Source organism: Aplidium turbinatum, chromosome 16 (genome assembly GCF_918807975.1).
Source record: "Aplidium turbinatum chromosome 16, kaAplTurb1.1, whole genome shotgun sequence".
NCBI lineage: Eukaryota > Metazoa > Chordata > Ascidiacea > Aplousobranchia > Polyclinidae > Aplidium > Aplidium turbinatum.
The window spans coordinates 6,401,939-6,424,279 of record NC_137487.1 but is presented as its reverse complement, the minus strand read 5'-3'; the positions used below and the strand labels follow the sequence as shown (position 1 = coordinate 6,424,279).

The window sequence follows — 22,341 nt, the reverse complement described above, 5'->3', positions numbered from 1 at the left end:
TAAATGGATGAATTACAGAAACAAGAGTATTACTTAGCCAAACAGTTGAAAGACTTGTGCAATGAAGAAGGAAAAGAGACAAGTCCGAACGATTCAGCATATGTATTATATTCTTTTGGATTATTGTACTTACAAAAAAGTCCAAATAAAATATGCTTAATTCAAAGTGCTGCATTTTTTAATGCTTCTATTGTTCGACAACCAAACAATCAAAAATTCCAAAAAGGCTTAAAAAAACTATGCTGTCAGGTCTTGAAATTAGCAAATGCTGCAAGGCTTGATTCCGATCTTGTAGAAATATCTTCAGAAGTTGCTTTAAAAGTGAAAGAAATGAGGAAGTATACAACTCATGTTTTGGAAAGTTTAGAAAATATTCCAGTTGGTTTGCGTGGTGATGTGTTAAAAGATAAGGAAAAAGATAAAATTTTTCGTATTCAACAACTTCAGATCAAGATAACAAAGTCTTACACTCAAATAATGAATTACATCTCTGATGAATGCATTCAAGTCATGGGTGAGCCCCCTTGTCAATTTTCTATTGCAGGATTGGGCTCTCTTGCTCGCAAAGAAATTACTCCTTTTTCTGACTTTGAACATATAATTATCTTGGCAGAAGGAGTGCAACATGAATTGAATTATCAAGACATTTTAGAGTACTTTCGATTTTTTTCTGTCATATTTCAAATTATTATTATCAACTTGAAAGAAACCATCATTCGTAGTGTAGCAGTTCCATTATTAAATGATGATTCTTTTGATGGAGGTGATTGGTTTTTTGACGATTACACACCATGTGGGATCAAGTTTGATGGAATGCAACTTCAAGCTTGCAAAATTCCTCTGGGAAGAACCAGAGAAACTAAAAAGAAACAATTTACAATTGAGTTGATTAAGCCAGTGAGTGAAATGGTAAAATACCTGGAAAAAGAAGAAGACATGAAGAATGGGTATCATCTTGCTGATATATTAACTAAAACATGTTTTGTGTCAGGGTATGAAAAAGTTTATGATAAATTTCACAAAGAAGTAGATCAAACTTTAAAAAATCAAGATTCTTTTGGTTTTAAAATTCTTACTGATCAGCTTAAAAAAAACTTGGAAACATTTAATGCATACAGTAACATTTCGAATCTCAAGCTGACTACATTCTTTAATCTTAAAAGTGTAATGTATCGTAGCTCAACTATTTTTATATCAACATTGGGTAGAAAACATTGCATTCAAAATAACAGTTGCTTTGAAATTGTTGATGAAATGCTGAAACAAAATGTTATTAGCCCTCGTACTGCGCACATGCTCTCTTATGCTATCAGCATAGCATGCGAATGCCGACTGAAAGTCTACATGTCTACAAAAGGCCAAAATGACTTCATGGGAGGAAGAACGATTCATACAAGCAAAAAAAGTATTCTTGATCTTGTAGAATATCTTGGCGAAGAAAGTGTGGCTGATTATTTCACAACAGCTTACTGTTTGCAAGAAGCGGTGAAAAGTGGAAATTCTAGTGAGCTAATGGAACTTGGTTGTGATATTTTTGTTCGTTTTGCGATTGTGTGGAACTTACAGCTGTTTCACGTTATTGCTAATGAATGGAATATTTATGCACAAAGAGATGAACCAGAACTATTTGATGATGATATAAAAATACGATTTGCAGTTTGTGACATGTACACCAAACACAAAGACTATCAGAAAGGATTGGAACTTGCTGAGTTTTTTGAAAATGTCACAATAAATAATCCAAAGCTAAAAGCTACTACACTGAGCCCAAAAGCCATTTGTTTGACAGAATTGGGTGACCATCAAAATGCGATTACTTACATAGAACATGCAATTGAAGAGACAAAAATTTTGGATTTAGACACAGACGAACGCTGCATTGTACTGGGTGGTATGTTTACATATCTAGGTTTTTGCCAGGAAAGTTTAAAGCAATATGATACTGCTGTTAGCTCTTACAAACAGGCACTGCATTATATGAACTATTCAGCATTTCCAACTCAAAAAAGAGAAATAGCTCGTGTCTATCTTGGTCTAGGTCGTTGTTATTTTTGAGTTGAAGATTATGAAAATTCTATTCTACATTTAAATCCATCTCTTATTGCGTGTCGTTTTTCAAACATTGATGTTGCTGTTATGTTTGAGGTTTATTATTTTTTGGGATTGAGTTATTTTCAGCAGCAAAAACTCTTCATTGCGTTGCATTATCATCAAAAGCAACTTCGACTTATGCTTCAGCATATTCCCAAAGAGCAACAAGAGCTATATGAACCTGTTAAAAGGTGTAAATTTTTAATTGAATACATCACCGGAATGTTGCCCCGTGTTGATGATAATTGTGTACCAATCGAATCCAGAGGTTAGTGTAACTCATGATCTGTCAAGCTTCTCTTTTGATGACTAGATAGCCTAATGATGATATTGATGGTTAGTACAGCTCAGTTAACACAATTGTCTTTAGCCTCACTGTGAAACGACTGTAATGTTTCCATATTTTAAAGAGAAAATATAGTTTGGGAAGCCCCAAAATAGATTAATTAAGACAACACAGTATTACTATTTGAACTGTTACTTTGTGCTTTAAGAACAATACATATTACATATATAACTGCAGACAGTGCACACCGTTTCGACCTCCCGGTCTCATCAGTGCAGTAGTTACACTGGAATAATGGCCATGAAGATATATATATCTCCATGTGACATTTTCCCATTTGTGGTACCTAGTCAGTAACCAAAAATGGTACTACTGCCAACCTTGCCAAAGTGCTCAAACTGCAAGCAGTGAGCTTTGCGCAATGCATAGCAAGGTGCCTCCAGTAAAGTGCTCAATTGGCGTAAACCAAGAGCGTCAATAACTGCAGACAGTGCACACCGTTTCGACCTCCCGGTCTCATCAGTGCAGTAGTTACACTGGAATAATGGATGCTGAACTCTCAACATAAAAACATCAAATTTACGATCAAAAAAGCATGTGAAACCTTGCCGTTTTTGGACGTAAAAATTAAAATTAATGCCACTGGATTTGATACTTGTGTTTGGCGCAAACCAACCCATACTGGTTTGTTTTTGAATTTTGATACATTGTGCCCATTGAAATGGAAATCTGGTTTGATCATGTGCCTATTATCTCGGGCTAAAATGATTTGCAGTAATGATGCTCTTTTTAATATTGAAACAGAGAAATTAAAACAAATGTTCTATAATAATGGTTATCCAAAATTGTACTTTGAGAAAATATTGAATCGCTTTATCTCCGAGAATTCCATCCAAAAAGAAAAGGCTGAAAATGAGTTAAACGTGAAGCATTGGTTGTCCATTCCGTTTGTGGGAAAAGAATCTAAAACGTTTGCTCGTAAAATCTGACAGTTTATGAAAAGTAAATTTGATGTGGACGTTTTTCCTATTTACAAAACATTTAAAATTAGTTCGTATTTTCAACTAAAGTCTCAGACGCCTTCGTCTCTCTGTTCAAATGTCGTTGGCCTATACAGTTTTACATCTCCGTGTGATTTCGGCATTGACGTACATAGGAATGTCCACCAGACATTTGACCACGGGAGTAGCCTACGGGAGCATCTGAACTTTGGAAACTTAAAGAAAAGTGCCATCAAAGACCATATCATGGAGTGTTCTTTTTGTACAGATCGAAAATTCTCTACTGACTCATTTAAAATTTTACGCAAAGGCAAATCCCAATTTGACACAAAATTCAGGAAGCGCTAGATGTAGCCTATCACGTACCCCGTGGTGCAAATTCTTTTGTAATTAAGCAGTTGCCTTTTCCTAATGTAATTTGTTTTCCGTCTGATTGTTTTCCACACTGTTGCTTTTAATCGCTGCGTGTGTCTTGATGCTTATAGTCAGTTAGTTACCTTCAAGAAGTTTAAATTTATTGCAATGTTATAAATATTTTCAGATTCCTGTTGAGGGCTTAAGTTAAGCCGAAAACGTTTGACTGTTAAACTATTTGTAAATATGTAAAATATATTGTAATGCTCAACCCTGTGGTATTGTTGTGTCTTGCCTGTTTGGTACAAAAAAGCAAACTCTATATTATACATATATATGTTTGTAAAATTTGTTTATTCAACGCCAGCTTTTTAACTGTAAGTACAACTCCCTGGCAACCCTGCTATTGTCAAACCAAAGATGCCGGATGCTTACGCTGGCACCAAATAACGTAACGTTTGTGAGCTTCGGTTCAGCAGTTTGCTATTATCAACACAATTGTATTGTTTCAACCTTTAATTGTTAAATAAACGTAGAACAAAATTGTCAGATTACTCTTTTCTGCAGTCGAAATATGGTTCTTTTATATGGAACTGGTAAGAAAATATGCTGGAAAGCCTTATAACTTCTGGATTGCTACGCCTTTTTCACTGATAATAGAAGGTTGTTGTGGTAAAGGCAATAAAATCAACTCGTCGTTAAAGTTTGAACATCTTGCAAAGCAAATATTTTGCCAGCTTGCATGGCAGGTTTTGAGTTTGGAAAGCTTTGAAATAAATGAATATATTATGATTGGTTTGAGATTATATATTTCAGCAGTAGCATTTTAACTGTTGGTGAAATTAACATGACACAGTTGCATAAACAAACTAAATATTTTTTTTATTTTGGGGCGCAACCGCATCATTTTAATTTGGGTAGTTTTATAAAAGTACGGTAACCAAACAAAGGTAAGCAACACCTTAACATTACATTTAACAGGTATAACGTTTTTTGTTAAAAGTTGTGGTGTTGCTTAGCTATGTCCGTTTATGGTTGAAAAAGTACTGCAACCTCTCCACCCGAATTGTTTTATAAAAGTATTCACCAGATTTATATAAATTCATATTTTGCAGTTGCCCAAATCAAGATGATGGATATATTATGAAAAAAATTAAAGACTTTGTAGATTTTGGTGCCGAGGCAACTGCATCATGCCAATTTGGGCAGTTTTACAAATAGACTATGATCAGATAATTTCATATTTTTTGTTGCCCAAATCTAAACGATAGGCTACAGTTATGTAAATGTGAAAAATTAATGAATTTGTTCATTTTTGGGAAACTGCCTCACGCTAATTTGGGAAGTTGCATAAACAGACTAATCAGTTTCATCAGATAATTTCATGTTTTCAGCTGCCCAAATCAACACGATGCATTTATGAAAATTAATAAAATTAGCTATAGGCCTATAGCAAATTTTGCATTTTGATTTGGGCAGTTTCACAAAAGTTTTAGAGACATATTTTGGTGGTTGCCAAAATCAAGATGATGCAGTTGGGTAAATGCATTTCGTACTCCAGTTTGATCACCACCAATCATTTTATTTTTCGTCATTAACGCGTCCAGGACGAAAAAGATACTAACTACAAAAATCGATATAGACCTACCAACACGTTAACGAACGGGAAAAGGTGGCAAAACCTTGAAAGGTTTACAACGTGCCTGAATGAAAAATTATGTAGTAGGCTATATATCAGTAGTTAGCACGGCCACAAAACCCAGTGCAATACATCAAAACGGGATGCATTTATGAAAATTAATAAAATTAGCTATAAGTTATAGCAAATTTTGATTTGGGCAGTTTCACAAAAGTATTAGAGACATATCTTGGTGGCTGCCCAAATTGGCATCATGCAGTTGGTTAAATGCATTTCGTACTACAATTTGATCACCATGCAATACAATACATCAATACGGGTGTGCCAAATGAAAATTTTGCGGCACATTTCTTATGCAAATAAGAGGCTGTACTTAGTTTGATAGGTAAAAGATATTAATTTATAGTTTTTCTTAATTGATGCAATTTTGTAGCTTGTCATACAACAATTTTTGCCCTAATAATTATAAGATTTTGCCCGAATTCGCGACGTTTTGAAACAACAGGGGGGCAGCCGCCCCCCTGGCTCGTGTGGCTATGAATTCAAGCATACAAGTTGTTATTCGTTTAGTCCTTGGGGGGCCCTTAATGCAGAAAAAGGGCCCGGAAAAAAATTAGAGGCCCAAAGTGGTGATTTAATGCTTTACGTGCAAAAATGCTCTGTTAAAAGCACCCTAAATTAAATCATAAAAGTAAGTTATTCTCCTGTCCGGGGGGGAGGGCATAGTGCAGCAAAAGCAAGGTTGAGAAAAACCCGGGCTTTTTCAAAAAGCCCTTGTGTTTTTGGGATTTTTTGTGTTCTTTAAAAACTATTTGAAAAAAGTAGTTTCACGCTTATTCCATTTCAAAATAAATTTCGGAGTTGGAGCCGGAGTCAGAAAAAGTGGCTTCGTTCACCTCTTTTAGGCATGTGGAGAATGCAAAAGTTAATGAAGAAAGGTTATTGGTCAGATGATTAATTTGATTATGTTTTAACAAGATGTTATGTTTGAGCCTTGGTAGAGAGCTTGACTTGTTGTACCAGATAGAAGGTGGGGTTAGTTGAGTCATGTTTCAGATTTTTCCTTATATTTTTTTACCTATTGTAGATACACCTATGAAACTCTATGTGAAACAAAGGTAATGAAGTATGCTTGTTACTATCCATTTATCAAAATGCTATCTCATGTTTAATTGCCATTTTTATTACCTCAAACATAGAGCACCGTTTGACTCAACCAACCCCGCAGGCAGGGTTAGTTGAGTCAGTGGGTGGGGTTAGTTGAGGCGCAATGACATTCATGAGATGCATAACTTTTTGGGTCTATCTTGGGCACCGCCCCCATCTGGCACCTCTGATCTATACCATCAATGAACGTTTATTGTATTCAGGAGTGGGGAATAACCTACTTTGTACTGTGGGCCACAAAAATTATTAACAATACCAGGCGGGCTACATGGCCCCAAATTCGCCCGTTTCCACAGTCTTTCCCTGAAAAAAGAGTCTTCACTGCAACCAGACCCAAATTTTCCTCGGTTATTTTACCCTACTTTATGTCGTTTCTCTAAGAAAATAGAAATAGGTCTTTACCGCAACCAGGCCCTAATTTCTCTCGATTTCGCCCTACTTAATGCCATTTCTCTAAAAAAAAGTCTTCATACCGCCTAGACCCAAATTTCACACATTCTATCGAAATTAGTGACGTGAAATCTAATACTTTTCATGCGGGCCGCATTGTATTGCTTCGCGAACCAAATTCGACAAAATTGGAAGTATTTCCATTGGAGACACATAAGTGGTCTCTGAACTAGCTGAATTCCGAGCAGAAGTTACGCTGGAACAAGCTTGATGTGCAGCACTAATATTGGGTGTTTCGAAGGTTGCGGACAACTGATCCGTGTTTTCATTGATTTCTGAAGAACAGTTTTCAGCTTGAATCCCAACACGTAACTCTAAAGGTCGGTTGGTCATTTCTGATGGAGCAAAATCTATGTCAGTGAAAATTTCTCTGTACACAGGATATATCCCTGTTGTCTCAAAACCGGCAGCAATATTTTTGTGGGAAAAAGCATTTTCATAAGCTTGGTTTGTAATGCCAGCCACATCATATATAGGCCTACTACAAACCTTTTCAGGATTATTTATTTGCCAGGAACTCAATGCTCTGTTGTAGTAGGCCTTAAACGGGCCATACACAGCCCTGTCCAAAGGCTGTAATTAATGAGATGTGTGAGGGTGTAAAACTAAACAGAAAAGTAGGCCTAATGGATAATTTTAATCAAATAATAGCTCATTTTGTCCAAGTAACTGATTTAATAATGCACGTTTAGCAATTCAAATTCAGAAGTAAGATTTCAGCAGCCTGCAACTTGAGGTAGGGTTAGTTGAGTCACTGCCTCAACTAGCCCTGCAGCTATTGACTCAACCAACCCCAATCCTTCCTCGTGACAATTATTGAATATATTATCTATACGTAAAGCTTTATCGGTCTTACACAAATGTACGGTGCTTAAGATAGCTATAAACTATATGAAACTTTGACGCTATCTTCGCTTACGCTTAGCATAGCTTCAGCATCCCAATCAACTTTGAGCTAAAAATATTTACTTTTTGGTCCAAAAAATGGCATTTTGCTGACTGTATAACTTGCACGGCTGCTAAAGCAAGATGGACACAGTTACCCATAATGCTTATTGTTTCTAGCAATTAATCTTCACGAAGTCATGCTTGGTTAGTCAGAAAACAATGGTGACTCAACTAACACCACCTTCCCCTACATAGGCTACAGCACTTAGTAACGTAAAAGGATTTAACATTTTTTTATTAAATACACAGAAAAAAACAAGAAAAAAAATACAAAATCCAACGTTTTCGACACCACATAGTGTCATACTCATCAGGAATAATTATAGGCTATATTTAAAAGAAATAAGTCCAATTTTGCAGTAAAGTGTATGGTGTGCTATACGCCTAAGCAAACATCACGCGTTTTACCCTAGATCAGTGGTTCTCAACGGGTGCGGTACCGCCCCCCCCTGGGGAGCGTTTTGATTTTACAGGGGGGCGGTATGATGACCTCGGCTTAAGGGGAGCATTTTGATTATTAGGGAGCATTCTGGTTTAACCCATCTACTAACCAGCGTAACGATTTTGTCACATCATTGTCTGGATAATCTACTCTACAGTCGGTTATAGGTGAATTGTTCGTAAAATTAATTCTTCGTAAATCATTTCTTCGTATACCGTAGGCTACATCAATTGTTCGTGTAGTGAATTGTTCGTAAACAGGTGATAGGTCAATTGTTTGTGAACAATTTTTTAGTTGTTACTCAGGGCCAGGGGCGCCGGGGGCTTCATGGAGGGACAGGGGGGCAATGGTGCCCTTTTAAAGTTATGTAAGCTACTGCACACTTTGCGATATAACTGCTATTCGCTTTTAGCCTAATTATAACACAGGCCAACAACAAAATTTTGGCACCAATAAAGGTGAGAGTCATTTTAAAGTATTTCAAGGCCCCTGATCCCGAAAATGCACTGTTTCTTCGAATTGGCTCTAGTTTTCGAGTTATTCGACAATGAAAATATTTTTGAAATCGATAATCAAAAGCTCAAAATAATATTTACAGCACAAATTCTGCAACACAGTAGGTTGCATCATTATAACATAGCATGATGTCCTTCTTTGTATACCGGACACTTGCATCATTACTCGATAGTGAGCTGATAGATGAGCATTATCGCTACATCTTTTCTTAAAAGTTTAAAAAAGAATTGGCCTTTCAGCAACAAAAGTGCCCTTTTTCATAATTCTGCCCCCCCCCCGCAGTCAAAATTGTTTCGGCGCTCCTGTTGTTACTCGTGCAAGACATTTCCTTTGAAAATGCTCAAATTTCCAATCAGTAGATTCTTGCCCTTGTGCGTTAAGTGCACTATAATATTTGTAAAGCTGGCCACCATACAAAAGTTTTGGCTTTCCTTTTTCGCTGCCATTCTGAATCAGGGACTCTGCACTCTGTCTGCTCGTGTACAGCACGTCACATCTCTAGCATATACGCTACCCTAATTAATTGTTCGTAAAGAATTGTAACTGTTTACGAACAATTAGTATTACGGTCAATTGCATGCACGAAGAAATGCTTTACGAAGAATTAATTTACGAACAACTGTTTACGAAAAAACGTCGGACACCCTACAGTCTACATGCTTGCACGATAGCCAAACAATTTCTTTTACACCATCGTCGTATTTAATTGACGAACCGTTTTGCTTACAAACGCTATCTATTTAAATTCAGTAATTTTTCAGTACCGGTAGCTAGCCTATATCACAAAATCCGGCGAGTTCCATTATGGCGTAAGCACTACGGTACCACCAGTAGGCCTATACTGTTTTCATGCTCGCAAATATATATTTGCTTTTCGTAATAAATTTGTTTTTGTTGGGGGGCGGTAAAATTTCACCAGTTTACAAAGGGAGTGTTGGGCCAAAAAAAGGTTGAGAAACACTGCCCTAGATAAAGCGGGCCCGAAGTGAGAAGGGGGCTCGGAATGACTCTTCGTAACTTACCCCTAGTGAAAATTTCTCTCAGAGGCCCTGCTCAAGAGTCTTACCAGCAGACCGGCATCCTAGTAAGCAAATCAGTCTTTTTCACACTGACGTAACGTCGGCAGATCTTGAATGTAAAAAAATAATGTGCTAGCTGGAGTGCGTCTGGCAGTCAATTTATCTCGTTTACAGCGAAACGAAACTTCAGTGACATTTGTTACAACATTAGGTCGGCCACCAAGCAAAAGCAGATGAGGCTAAGAGCACTCACAGCCATGAGAGCAGAAACATTCCAAGCAAACAAGATAAACCGGGTGAAAGGATTAAGATCGTGTGAAGGGTTAAAAAATGACGATGTGCTTCTGGATAGGGACCTCACGTACAATAGCAATCGTTGCTATATTGAATTAAAAAAAAAACGAGATGATGTGTCCTGAATGATCTAACTGCAAATCAAATTTTTCTTTTAGCGATTTATCGTCTGCATACGCCGAGTCAATGAGAAAACTATTTTCGCTAGCTAGGTTGTAGGTTTGGAGTCTAATATAGGCTACTGTAGATCAATCCTCTTTGTCTCTAAACAAGCTCTTTCTAGTTTTGTAAAAACACAAAACATCACACGAAGGCAGCAAAGCGAGTCAGCATTGCAAAACAAAAATAAGGAACCGATGCGTCATCTTGGATGCGTGTTGTTCAGCTTTTAAACAAAAGAATTGTAGAGCAATAGAGCAGCAATTATCGTAAGGAAATTAGGGAAGAACAATCCATAGAAAAGTTTCATTTATGTACCTTCGCAAGAGATCGCGTGAGACCACAAGTACTGCGACAGTTCAAGAGAAAGAACATTGACATGACATTTCGCGTAAAGTGTACAAGGAAAAGTCCGTAAAACTCTCGCCTTACCACAACTGTCGATTTCTCTTCAATTACACTTAGTTTTGGTAGATTTTGAACAAAATCGTTTTCGATAAACTGTCGTTTAATGAACGATGGGGACCAGAAAAGGCCATGCTGATCGCATATTACCCCATCTTGATAATAGTTATAGGCAAGGTAGTTCGCAGACAAGTTTGTTAAACGAAAGACAAACGCGGAAAATTTTCAATTTGCGATTATTACGATATAAAAAAAGATTCTCCAGTTCTTTTTGAAGCATGTTTTTGGAGCAGGCATCACACAAGCTTCAATTGTGAACAATACAAGCCTAGGGTCCTGTTGCAACATGTCATCAGCTGTAATCTTCGTTATCGCTTGGTAAAGCGTCATCGTAGTTGAGATCTGTATTTGGCTTATCAAATCTGAAAAAACAAGAACGATGTGACATTACCATGATACATGAAATACATCATACATGTAGTGTGAAGGCGATTGCAACACTTGGGTGTGGATCGGACCACCTTCGGTAACAGGGACATCACCGAATTAAAACTGGACTATTACTTTTACTAAGATTGGTTTGAAAAAGACGCGCGCAGAAACCATCCCAGTCCAACCTTGATTTTACAAGTCAACGATGAGCAACTCAAATACTTTTTCACTGACATTACACCAACGGTTTGTAATTTTCGAGCCTTTTTAATTCTTAGCACTAGCTCAAAGGCGTCACGGAAAGCTTTTAAACTTATGGGAATACCTGCATATTTGTTTTTGAGCAGTTTTGATTTGTTTGGTTTCCTACAAAAAAAACTGTTTGGCTTAGTTTTACTTTTTTTATGTTTTGAATATACGACCTTATACAGTAAATGTTTCTTTAGATCTAAAGGTTTCCTAAAGTCATTGCTGAGCACAACCTCACAAACGTCATATCGCGATTTCGGCACACCAGCATTATCTGTTGCTAAACACGAAAATTTATATCATCTGTCAAACAGGGTCTGCTACTATTCGGTGAGTCCGATTCGGTGAGTCTGATTCGGTGAGTTCCTAACCTCTAACCCCTAACCCTAACTCCAAACCCCTAACCCTAACTCCAAACCCCTAACCCTAAAACGGCAATGATAATTAGGCTACGGTACCCGATAATTTAAAAAAAAAATTGAAAAAAATCCCCCGTTAAGGGATCGGACTCACCGAATCGGACTCACCGAAACGGGCCATTCCGTGTCAAACAAAACTTGAAAATTTTTTTTACCGCCAATACTCTGGTCACTTTTGTACGAATCAAAATGTCTCTTAATGTGGGGTGGGCTACATGTCCATACGACCACGCTTTGCTATTTGAACTGGTACGGAAATTGTGACGAAAAATAAAAACAACTTGAAGGTTGTGAAAAACACAAGTTAATCAAAACAAGACAATACTTAAATTATTTTCAAATTCATCGTGTACCCAGGGCCGGATTTAGATGATAGGGGCCTCGGAGCACTTTTAGATCGGGGGGCTCCCGTGCAAAAACCATCTCTACGTCTACAGTAGCATCAGTCCGGTACTGCACAGCATTTTGCAGAAACTTTAAGGCCAAAAGGAAAAAAATAGCACAAAATCACATTTTTTTCAAATAGGGGGGCACTTCAAAAATCGGGGGGCCCGGGGAAAACTGCCCCCTCTGCCCCCCCTTAAATCCGGGCCTGCGCGTACCAGCACCGGTACGCGTACCAATGTGTGAGTAAAGGTAAAGGTCCCATACTCAGATACTGAGCTTTGAGGAGCGAGAAGATAAGGCTCGCATTATCTTCTCATTCTCCAAAGCTCAGTATCTGAGTATGGGACCTTTACTGTGTGAGTCGCACTGCAATATAAAATCAGCTCTCAACAACGAAAGTATTCAAGCCGGACAACCACGCATGCGTCAATAGTTTTCCCACACTGTCTGTTTCCTGTGATGATTGAAAACAAAAGACTATGCGCCTTGCAAAAGACGTTGCCAGCCCGGTTGGACAGAATCAAAACGGGTAAATACTAAATACTGTGAAAGTGTTTTTGAAACGAAATTAAAAAGGTCCATTGTAAGCCAAGTTACATTCTAACAATGCCATGGTATCAAAAAGTATATTTGATCAACAGCATTGTTTCTGAATACTGAAAAAGTTTGGGTGTTCATCAGGACAATTATCGTTTCTAGCACTAGTTGTAGCATTGTTTCTGCCACATTATTTGCTTCATGAAGTATTGCTATTGCAAACGCCCGTAATGTTGCCCATTTCAGCGGCTTGTATTGACAATGCAGTTTAGATTAAGAACTTTACCACACAGTCAAGCAGAGTTTTTCCATTTTGATTGTGAAAGGATATTATCAGTATCACAACATCATAAATTGTCGTTGTTTCTTCCTGTTCAGCGGCAAAGCTTCCACATAAACCTACATCCCTTTTTGAGAACGTTACATTACAAAAATGACATTTCTTGATAAAATCTATTAAACACAACAGAACTAACATAGAAAAAATTTTCCTGCAAACAATATTTGATGAATACAATAGTAACTACACTATGAATCCATAAACATAAATAAAAGCAAAAAATAAAATGTTGACCTTCCCTCAGTGCTGGCGTTTTATCATTAGTTGTCGGTTTCTCAGTAAAACTTACTTGTAATATTCCTTTAGTAAGGGAAAAAGATTGCGGATACCATCGGTAGCCCGAGCCACTGTGCGAGCGGTAACCGTTACAGAGCCGGTAGAGAATATTTTTAACGTTGCTTTTGTGGCAGCATCACGAAACGTCACACCAGGATGGAGCTCCGGCTCGTAGCTGGAAAGAATTGAGATAAACAGAATAGATGGATATTTTATTTTTGTTTGGATGCGAAACGTACATAAAACAAAAACTTACTATGTGCAATGTGCATCCAATGAGTGCGAAAGACCGTAGCCCTGAAGGCGTAGGAGGTCGTCGAGTCTGCACTCTCTCATTCAAACAGTTATACGAAATAAAATGTATTGCGTTTTTTAATAGCAAATTGACACAAAAAAAGAAGAAGAAATATCATGAGACTATTTTCTGAAATAACGCGCGTACTATCAAGTCAAAAGACGAAAGAGCCCAAAATACAGATCTACTAAACCCATGTTTAGGAAACGTTACGAAAACTAGATTGTTTTTCATTTTCAGTTAGCCTGAAGTTGAAAACATCAAGTTTTGAAAAGTTTGCTGAACGTGAGTTTAGTATCTACAGTTTTGGCTCCTTATTTTTTTATTAGACTGACCAGCGTTTGAATCATTTTGTTGCGTGTACACTGTACAGTTTGGGAAACGTTGAAAAATTTCCTCACCAAAACTCAAACAGATGGTTTCCTGCGTTCCCAGTGAGACTATCAAATGCTTTTCAAATAATGAACAATCAAAAAGTATAATCCGCTCCGACAGCTCAAGATGATTAGCGCGTGACTTCGCAAACAAAGAAGCTTCAAGACCAATCGGCGCTAGTTCGATTTTCGGGATATGCGCTTGAGCAACGCATTCTAAGGACTGCTCTTCATTCCACGGCGGAATGACCCGTTTCGGAGAATCCGATTCTAAGAGGCCGATTCGAAGACAACCTTTTTCAGAGAAAACCGATTTGGTGATTTCTTAAATCGAGCGACGGCTTCTGTTTGTTTGGAGCATTTGGGTAAGCGGTTTTTATGTTTACCTTCCCATACCCATGCAAATGAGAAAGTTATTGTTTCAGTAAGGTAAATTAGCTGATATCCTGGGAGTATAGGCTGTAGCGATATCTAGCAACTTTAGTTGAAACATTTTCGCTGAGACTACATTTGATTAACTACAGTAGTTATGCCGTTTGATCACGAAACGCCGTTTGACGACTGTTAATTTTTTTTGCTGAGATTTTAGTTAATTAACCACATTACAAGCTAATTCCTTTAAGTAAACATATGCCGTTGTGAGATTTTAGAAATATCCCAAAAAAAAACAGTCTCAGAATCGGATTCTTCGAATAATAGCAGACCGTTCAGCGGCGCCTAATGGATGGAATAATTCCCGGCAACAACACTTCAACAATCGAAAATTTCATTCTATCCATCTCGGTAATCGGGCCTGCGCTAGTGGTTCAAAGCCTCTACAAGGATGTGAAACTGCCAGGATTAAGCTCTCAAAGAAGCTTCCCCAGTTCGAGGATAAAGATTCAATGAATCGTGTTTGAAGCGAAATCAACACAACAAAAATCTTCAGCTTGAATGCGCAAAATTGAGGAAACCAAATTTGTATCATACCGTAATAAGAATATTTCGTATAGAATTTAGTAGTCTTATCATTCGGTGAATATCGCCAATTATGAGGTGGTAAAGGATGAGCTCATGACAATGCGGAGACGGCGTTTCGAAGATAACCGTTTCGTGCGGACTGCCCCGAAAGTCCTGTTTTGGTGTTGCTTCGGTTTAATTACAGAAATTGTAGGACTGTATGGGATTATTTGCATAGGCGGTTTCAATTTTAAAGAACGTTAGCATCGAAACGGTCGTTTCCGAATGAACAACAACTAATCAGCAGCACCAAATCGGGCCATTCCGTGCAAGGATAAACTCACGAACCAAAGGCTCAAGGAGTAACGACTTTTCCTGAGGCACATATCCAGAAGAGCAGTTTCCAAAGTTGCTAGCGTCAAAAGCAACAATAAACAAACAAATACTAACCTGCAATATTTTCCTTGATGGGTGCAAGAAAACTCGCGAATGTTAATCGCATAAGGCATTTTTGTCACCGCAAGGACGTTTACAACCTTGAAATCGGAAAATCTTACCTGAATGTACAATATGAAACTGTTAATGGAGTTTAACAGTACAGACCTCTGACATCCGACAGTATGAGCTTACAATAACTACCTTAAACGTTTATAGCAAAGAACGAAAATACAAGCTAACAGTAAAGGTTTGCACACCAAAGCATTGGAACAAATTAGGAGATTGATAGCCGGAAACCAAAGTTATAAAATTAAAAACGTCTCACTAAAAAAGTCCTCATTATTAAAAAGGTTGTGCGAAGCAGTTGACCGACAGCGGGCTGTCTGCGTCAGTTGAACTCAGTGGATGGGGCGGATGAGTTAAATAACATCAGCAACATGCGAGAATACTAACTGGCGACCGCTGTAAACAACTGTCGCCTTCTGCAGTTCCACACGTAGGTGCAATAGCAATAATAAAGGTTTATAAAAAGCGATTTTACGTAACGGAAACATCAACTCGATTAACCACGGTTTCAGTAACTAGGTTGCCTTTGAATTTTCGTTATATTATAGATTTGTTAACTTCTTGTTTGCTATGTGTGTACAGTACAACTGTACATTCGCAAACAAGGGTTTCAATGTGACTGTTATGTAAGAGCCACTATTGTTTTACCTGTGCAAAACAATGCGTAGAGTTTGAAACGACAGGGAATGCCGACAAACATGTCCAACCAAAAGGAGCACGCAACATTCTGATGACTTGAAATTACGAAAAGCAGCAGTGTTGCCATAAGTACATGACCAAATTGTTATGAAAATTATGCTTGTTCTCATAACTTCAAGTCACCGATGCATATTGTAACCTAACCTCACTGGTTCATGTGCCTCAGTTGGACGTGTTAAAAATAAAAAAGCTGTCAACATTCCATGATAATGACAAGCTGGATACGACTACAGATTACAGAATCTCATATACTGTACTCAATACTCATGAATACCGTAAAACCGATTTTTCGGAGCCTTCTCGAATATTTCTTTGCTGCCCGTTTGGCATTTTCTTCAGAACTGCAACCGGTGCAAACCACCTTGCCAGACGACCAGATGTAAGCAGTACATTTAGGACGCCGAAGTCTCATTACAACTTTCTGTAGAAACAAATAAACTCGTCAGGAAATCCTGATCTTCTGAAGTTAAAAAAATGTTATTAATGTAAACTCTAAATTTGGTTGTTATTGACAAAGCATCTCAACAAACTCTTTCTACCCGAAACAAAACAGTTAATGCAGTTAAATAACAACTAATAAACAATTAGAGATTTATCAAAATATTGACTAATTATGGAGTATACTATCATATGGGGTGACACGGGATGATCCTACAGACACTAACGACACAGAGGTTTTTCAAAATAAAATATTTGCGAAAGATTTGTCGCAAGCAAGCCAGTGTAGTATGTTCAAATAACTGGGTTTTTAAGTATTTAATGCGTAAGTTTGGTTTAGGACATGCATGCGCCTTTGCAAAACAGCCCACTTTGGTTTATCAACAGCTGTTTAGTAAACATGAGGTATTCTTTTCATATGATGATGGCAAAGTTTCTAATATTTTAAAACAGTATCGTGTGATTGACTTGATTGAAATTACAAGCAAAAGCAGCTTGGATCACGTATCTCACATTGGCCATAGTTTGTTGGTTACCCACTGAGATTGCTGATTTTTAACCAAAACATAAATCACTTTCATTTACTAATACAGTAGCCCCGGCTTATTAAAAGCCCACAGCTTATCAAACCCAATTTGGTTCAATCCGGAAATACTCTTATTCATTCCTGTAATAAAAAACACTGCTTAATAAGTCCAAACCCTGGTTAATATGTCTAATTTTAGATTATATTTGCTTGAAACTGTTTTTTTTTCGGTCATTTACCGACTTTTTATCAAATAGTCCAAAAAAAATATAGTCAATTCGGTCCAAATGTCCGAAAAAATATAGTCAATTCGGTCAAAATGTCCGAAAAAAACAACGTTTCTCAGCGAAACTTAATGTTGTAGCTAGTGAGGATGGAATGGCCCGTTTCGGTGAGTCCGATCCCTTAACCGGGAATTTTTTCTATTTTTTTTTTAATTATTGCGTACCGTAGCCTAATTATCATTGCCGTTTTAGGGTTAGGAGTTTGGGGTTAGAGGTTAGGAACTCACCGAATAGTAGCAGACCCAGTGAGGAAGTGCAAATTTTGGTTTGTATCAGCTACTTGAAAGGAAATATTGTCATCAGAAAAAATGACTGAAATAAATAAAAAATGACCGAATTTTTTCAGGTCATTTCAGACAAATGACCAAAAAGTCTCAGCAAAAAAAAAAAACCAGGCTTGAAATTGTGTAAAAAGGAGTCATTGTTTTATATTTTTCATCTTGGTTTCAACAATTTCATGCTTTATTATGTTGGTAACTCAGTTGTTAATATTCTGTGATTATTGGGTTGTATGAAACATGGCCCGTTACCAAGGGTGCGGGAAGTAGGGGTGCTCAAGGGGCTTCAGCCCCCCCTGGAGCTAATTCAGCCCCCCCTGGAATTTTGGATAATTGCTTCAGCCCGCCCTAGAAAATTCTGATAATTTAAGGTACATAACATATTTTCAGAAAATTATTCGAGTAATAATTGCTATGATGAATCGATCGAGTTCCTATTACGTGTGATCGCGCTCATCATTCGAAATAAAGAGTCTTCAATCACAGGGAACTATACCTTGCAGTAGCGGTTCCAGCCACCCTCCCTACTAACACGGCGTTCCATCGTTTATTGGACATCATTCTGCAATATTCACTTTACACTTACAGCATAGAACAGCAAGAGATCTGGTTGTTATAACGAAGTGCGGGCCAAACTTAAAGCATTAGCCTATGCCTTGGATCGTTTTCCATTCACTGCAGTATTCATGCTCTCGATTTGATTTTGCAAGACGTTGTAAAGGAGGTGAGGCTTATTGCCGATGCCTTAAACTTCGTTCAAGGCAGTTGTAATTCGTGAATCGTCTAAACGTAAATCTTTATTCATGTCGTTTTTGGTTCCGATGAAGTTGCCTGCAATTTCCTGGGTTTGTGTCCTACTCGTTGGTGCGTTCGTGCTTCTGCCCTCGTTCGTGTTGTTAAGTGCTATAGGCTACCTTACCCTGTTGCAATGTCTGACCGACATGACAGAAGATAGTGCAATGGAAGGAGACGCACGTGCAAAGATAGCCTATTCAGCTTGGTAAAATAAGCACACACGATGCGGTTTTATTTTGCGATTACCTGCAGAGGTGAAGCTTTTCAGCCTGCAGAAGCCGTCGCTAGACAGCTCCAAAACAAGAAGATCTCCGCTTCTTCAGCTTTGGATCCATCACCAGTTTCCGCGAACGGATCAAAAATCTCAGAAAAGATTAATCCGTTTCCAAGCTTGTGGAAGCAGCGAACGTCCCAGCGTCTGCCAATAACCTAAAGACGCCAAAGGATCTCCGAGTGAGCAAAACTCCAGCAAAATTTTGAAACACAGAGGAATCGGATGCTTTGTCGTCTGCGGGAGAAGGAGGGTGGAAACGGCAATACATCAAAGCCCTTGAGTTGTTCAAGCTCAGCTTGATCGAAGATTCGACCAGGTGGATCTGCTTACAGCAGCCACCAGAGAAAAGGCCCTTCTGAGCTGTGCAAACGGTGAGGAAGGATCTGATACTGAGATCAGCTTACCGGATGCGATCAGAAAAGATCGCGTAAAACGGAAATTACCTTGCTCAGCGATGCTGTGTAAGTGGAAAAACCGCAAACTCCGTTCAAAAGGTTGCTGAGATACTATCGCAACTAAACCCTTCAACACTTATTTTTTCAAAGAAACGTGAAAATTCGTGGAGCTCTGCCTTTGTCTCCCGGTTTCAGCTGCATCATTAGAAAGTTCTTTTTCTGCTCTAAGACGCCTGAAAACGTGGTTGAGAAGCTCAATGACACAATACAGACTTACTCATCTTGCGTTGATGTATGTCCACCAAAACATTTTGAACACTGTCAATGTCAAAAAGCACATGACACAGTTTATATAGAGAAAAACCTGAGCGAAAAGCAATCTTCGGAAGAGTGTGAGAACTCATTTCCACAAACTGTCGTTTTCACATCACTTTCTAATTTGTTCGTTTTCTTTTTAATTTCCTGAACAGCTGCTTTGTTGTTGCCGTTCTTCGTTTCTTACAACTTACAATGTGTGTGTTTTGGCGTCGTTTTACACACAGGAGGGACCTATAAAAAATTTGCTAGCAGTTTTAAACGTTCTCCTACATAAGGGGGGTCTGGGGGGCGAAGCCCCCCAGAAGCCCACAACACTAATGGCAGCTTCAGCCCCCCCTAGAGAAAAATAGTTCCCGCGCCACTGCCCGTTACTGACACAACTCATAAAAAATACAATTTTTGACATGCCGCAAAAATGTATGGCATGTAACAGGAAAAACACGATCATTGTGTGCAGTTATTAACAGATTTAGCAACTTTCGACCGTAGCCAATTATACATATTGGAGTAGCAGAAATTCGTCCATGGTATAATAAGCCCACCCGTTTAATAAACCCAAAATCGTGCGGTTCCAAGGTGGGCTTAATGTGTGGGGACTTCTATATGCGGAATTGTGTGTACACTGTACAGTGGAGAAGTGATTATTGGTGCTCAACTTTGGTCTCGTTTTTTGTCAGCGTATAGGAAATTTTATGAAGCTAAATTTCGACTTAAAGTTGTCACAAATCAGGGATCTTTAAAATTGATTGATTGATTGATTAAAACACAAAGGTAAAGCAAAAAGCACTAAAAATGTTGTACTGCTTGTTAGTTCAACATTACTGACCTGTAGTCTGCACCCAAAAGCATTAAATTCCAAAAACAAATGTTAATAGTTATGCTCTGATCAGCAAGTAAGAGTAGAGCTGTTATGTATAAGGCTTGTTACCTGTGTTTCTTTTTTATATATGACATCCATGCTTTCAAGAGCAATTCTCCTTAAGTTTAGATGACATCTCACTCGAAATGAAGCAACAACATTACATACGGCTATAGAAAGATGGGAGGGATCGGTCAAGCTAATCTTTGGAGTTCCCTACAGTGGAAATAAACATTTGTGTAAAACAGTTGTACAATAAGAAAGTCCTCATAAAGCTGTATGATATAATTATAATAAACTCTTCTTATGACTGCATAAAAGTTTAAAGTATATATATTATATATATGTCAAAATAATGTTTATTTATCACCCTTAACCTGTTGAACACCAAAAAATATTAGAAACAAAATTAAACAAAGCCTCTTCCTCATGAGCAATTGTGCAGCTTCATAAACCAATGTCAAAAACATGTATGTGCTAGCCACATATCATAGGTTTAGTTTTACTAATTTGAAAAATTAATCTCTGTTGAATATCAGAGAATATTTAAGGCAAAATACTGTCAAGAGCTCCTCTGCAACTCATTGGAATATCCCAACTTTGGTAACCACTGTTCTACAAATGTGGATAGCCATAATAATCTTCGCAAAGGAGTCAGTCGTTTCTATTTGGCCATGTACAAACAAAGAGTATTCGGCTCAGCCACACACCATGAGCAATAAAATTAATAACTTTATTATCTTTCACCCATTGAATGATACAGAATTGAATTGGCTACTCTCTAATAGCACTTGTCTTATAGGTTAACATTTGCGTTGTTTAACAAAAAGATATAGTAGACCCTTACTCTAACAATATAAATATTCAAATGAAAATCCATCAATAAAACAATTTTTAATTATTTTAATAGTAACACTATGGTTACAAATTGCAGTAAATATTAAAAATACCTACCCTCTCTTCTGACTTTGGCTCTATCTTCACCACAGGTAATGCAGATGCTGATACGACTGAATGATTACTAATTGGAATTAATTTAGCTAATGGCCCAGATATTGGTAAAGTTGTGTGAATAAATGTATGTTTTAGACCAGAAGCAGAATGAACAGTGACTGGAATCAATGATTTCAGCTTAGAAGTTGCTAAGTTTTTGCTATGGCTGCTTGATGACGGCAGTGTCACTTGTACTAAAGTAGATTTTTGGGGACATTTTGACAAAATAGGCATCATTGGTGTTTTACTAAATTTTTCTTGTTTCACACATGTCACAGTGTTAGATTGTGCTGATGAAACTTCAACAGATTGTTGCACCAATGATGTGCTTGATTGTTCCATCATAAAATCAAGAGTTGAAAAATCAGTTACTTCGTGTTTAATGTGAATACTGCCAGGGTTATCTAAAACGGAGTTCATGTCTTGACTTTGAACGCTAGAAGGGACAATTAGATCAGGAATTGACGGGGCTTCCATCATGGCATCTAAATCTGCCATCTGGTCTTCAAAAAAGGGGCTTCCATTTGTTCCATTCTGGAAGGATACTGACGAGTTTGATTCATCTCCATTTGACTGTAGTGAAACTGAACTTATAGGATATGATGTTGAAGGTGATCCAAGATCAAAAAATGTTCCCATAAAATCATCCATTGTTTTGTTTATAGATTATAATTTCTAAATCTGCATAACAGAAAAAAAAGATTTAAGTTATTTTGGCAGCCGATTGTAGCATCGAATAGACAGCGATAGACACGTGTTTCGCCCATGAGGCTGGGCTCATCAGTATCGCATCGTATTCTTGCCACTTGAGTAATCGACCGCCGCTTTACCAGTCAGTTTAACTCTTATCTTTGTGGAAAGAAAGAGCCAACAAAACCAGCAGGTGCCAGGGGTAGGTCAATGTGAAGAAAGGCGTTCTTCCCGGCTATCAGCACAAGGCTGATTACTCACTAGCACAG

The 22,341-nt window shown here is 37.9% G+C and overlaps 1 protein-coding gene across 1 annotated transcript; it reads right to left on the bottom strand.

The window, feature by feature from the left end:
- Positions 1-9,740: 9,740 nt before the first annotated feature.
- On the bottom strand, positions 9,741-22,056 carry LOC145785380 (uncharacterized). Its single transcript, XM_082597036.1, has 6 exons — positions 21,344-22,056; positions 20,459-20,605; positions 16,497-16,643; positions 15,470-15,576; positions 13,425-13,586; positions 9,741-11,193 (listed from the first exon to the last, which is right to left on the bottom strand). Exons 1-6 carry the CDS (start codon positions 22,031-22,033, stop codon positions 11,124-11,126), a joined length of 1,323 nt encoding a protein of 440 aa, XP_082453162.1. The 5' UTR covers positions 22,034-22,056; the 3' UTR covers positions 9,741-11,123.
- Between the last annotated feature and the right edge of the window lie 285 nt (positions 22,057-22,341).

Coding starts and splice junctions, on each gene's coding strand:
- LOC145785380 (XM_082597036.1), bottom strand. CDS start 22,033: ATGGATGATTTTATGGGAACATTTTTTGATCTTGGATCACCTTCAACA. Junction 20,606..21,343: donor AGCCAAAGTCAGAAGAGAGG/GTAGGTATTTTT, acceptor TTTCCACTGTAG/GGAACTCCAAAGATTAGCTT. Junction 15,577..16,496: donor TCCGAAAAATCGGTTTTACG/GTATTCATGAGT, acceptor TTGTACATTCAG/GTAAGATTTTCCGATTTCAA.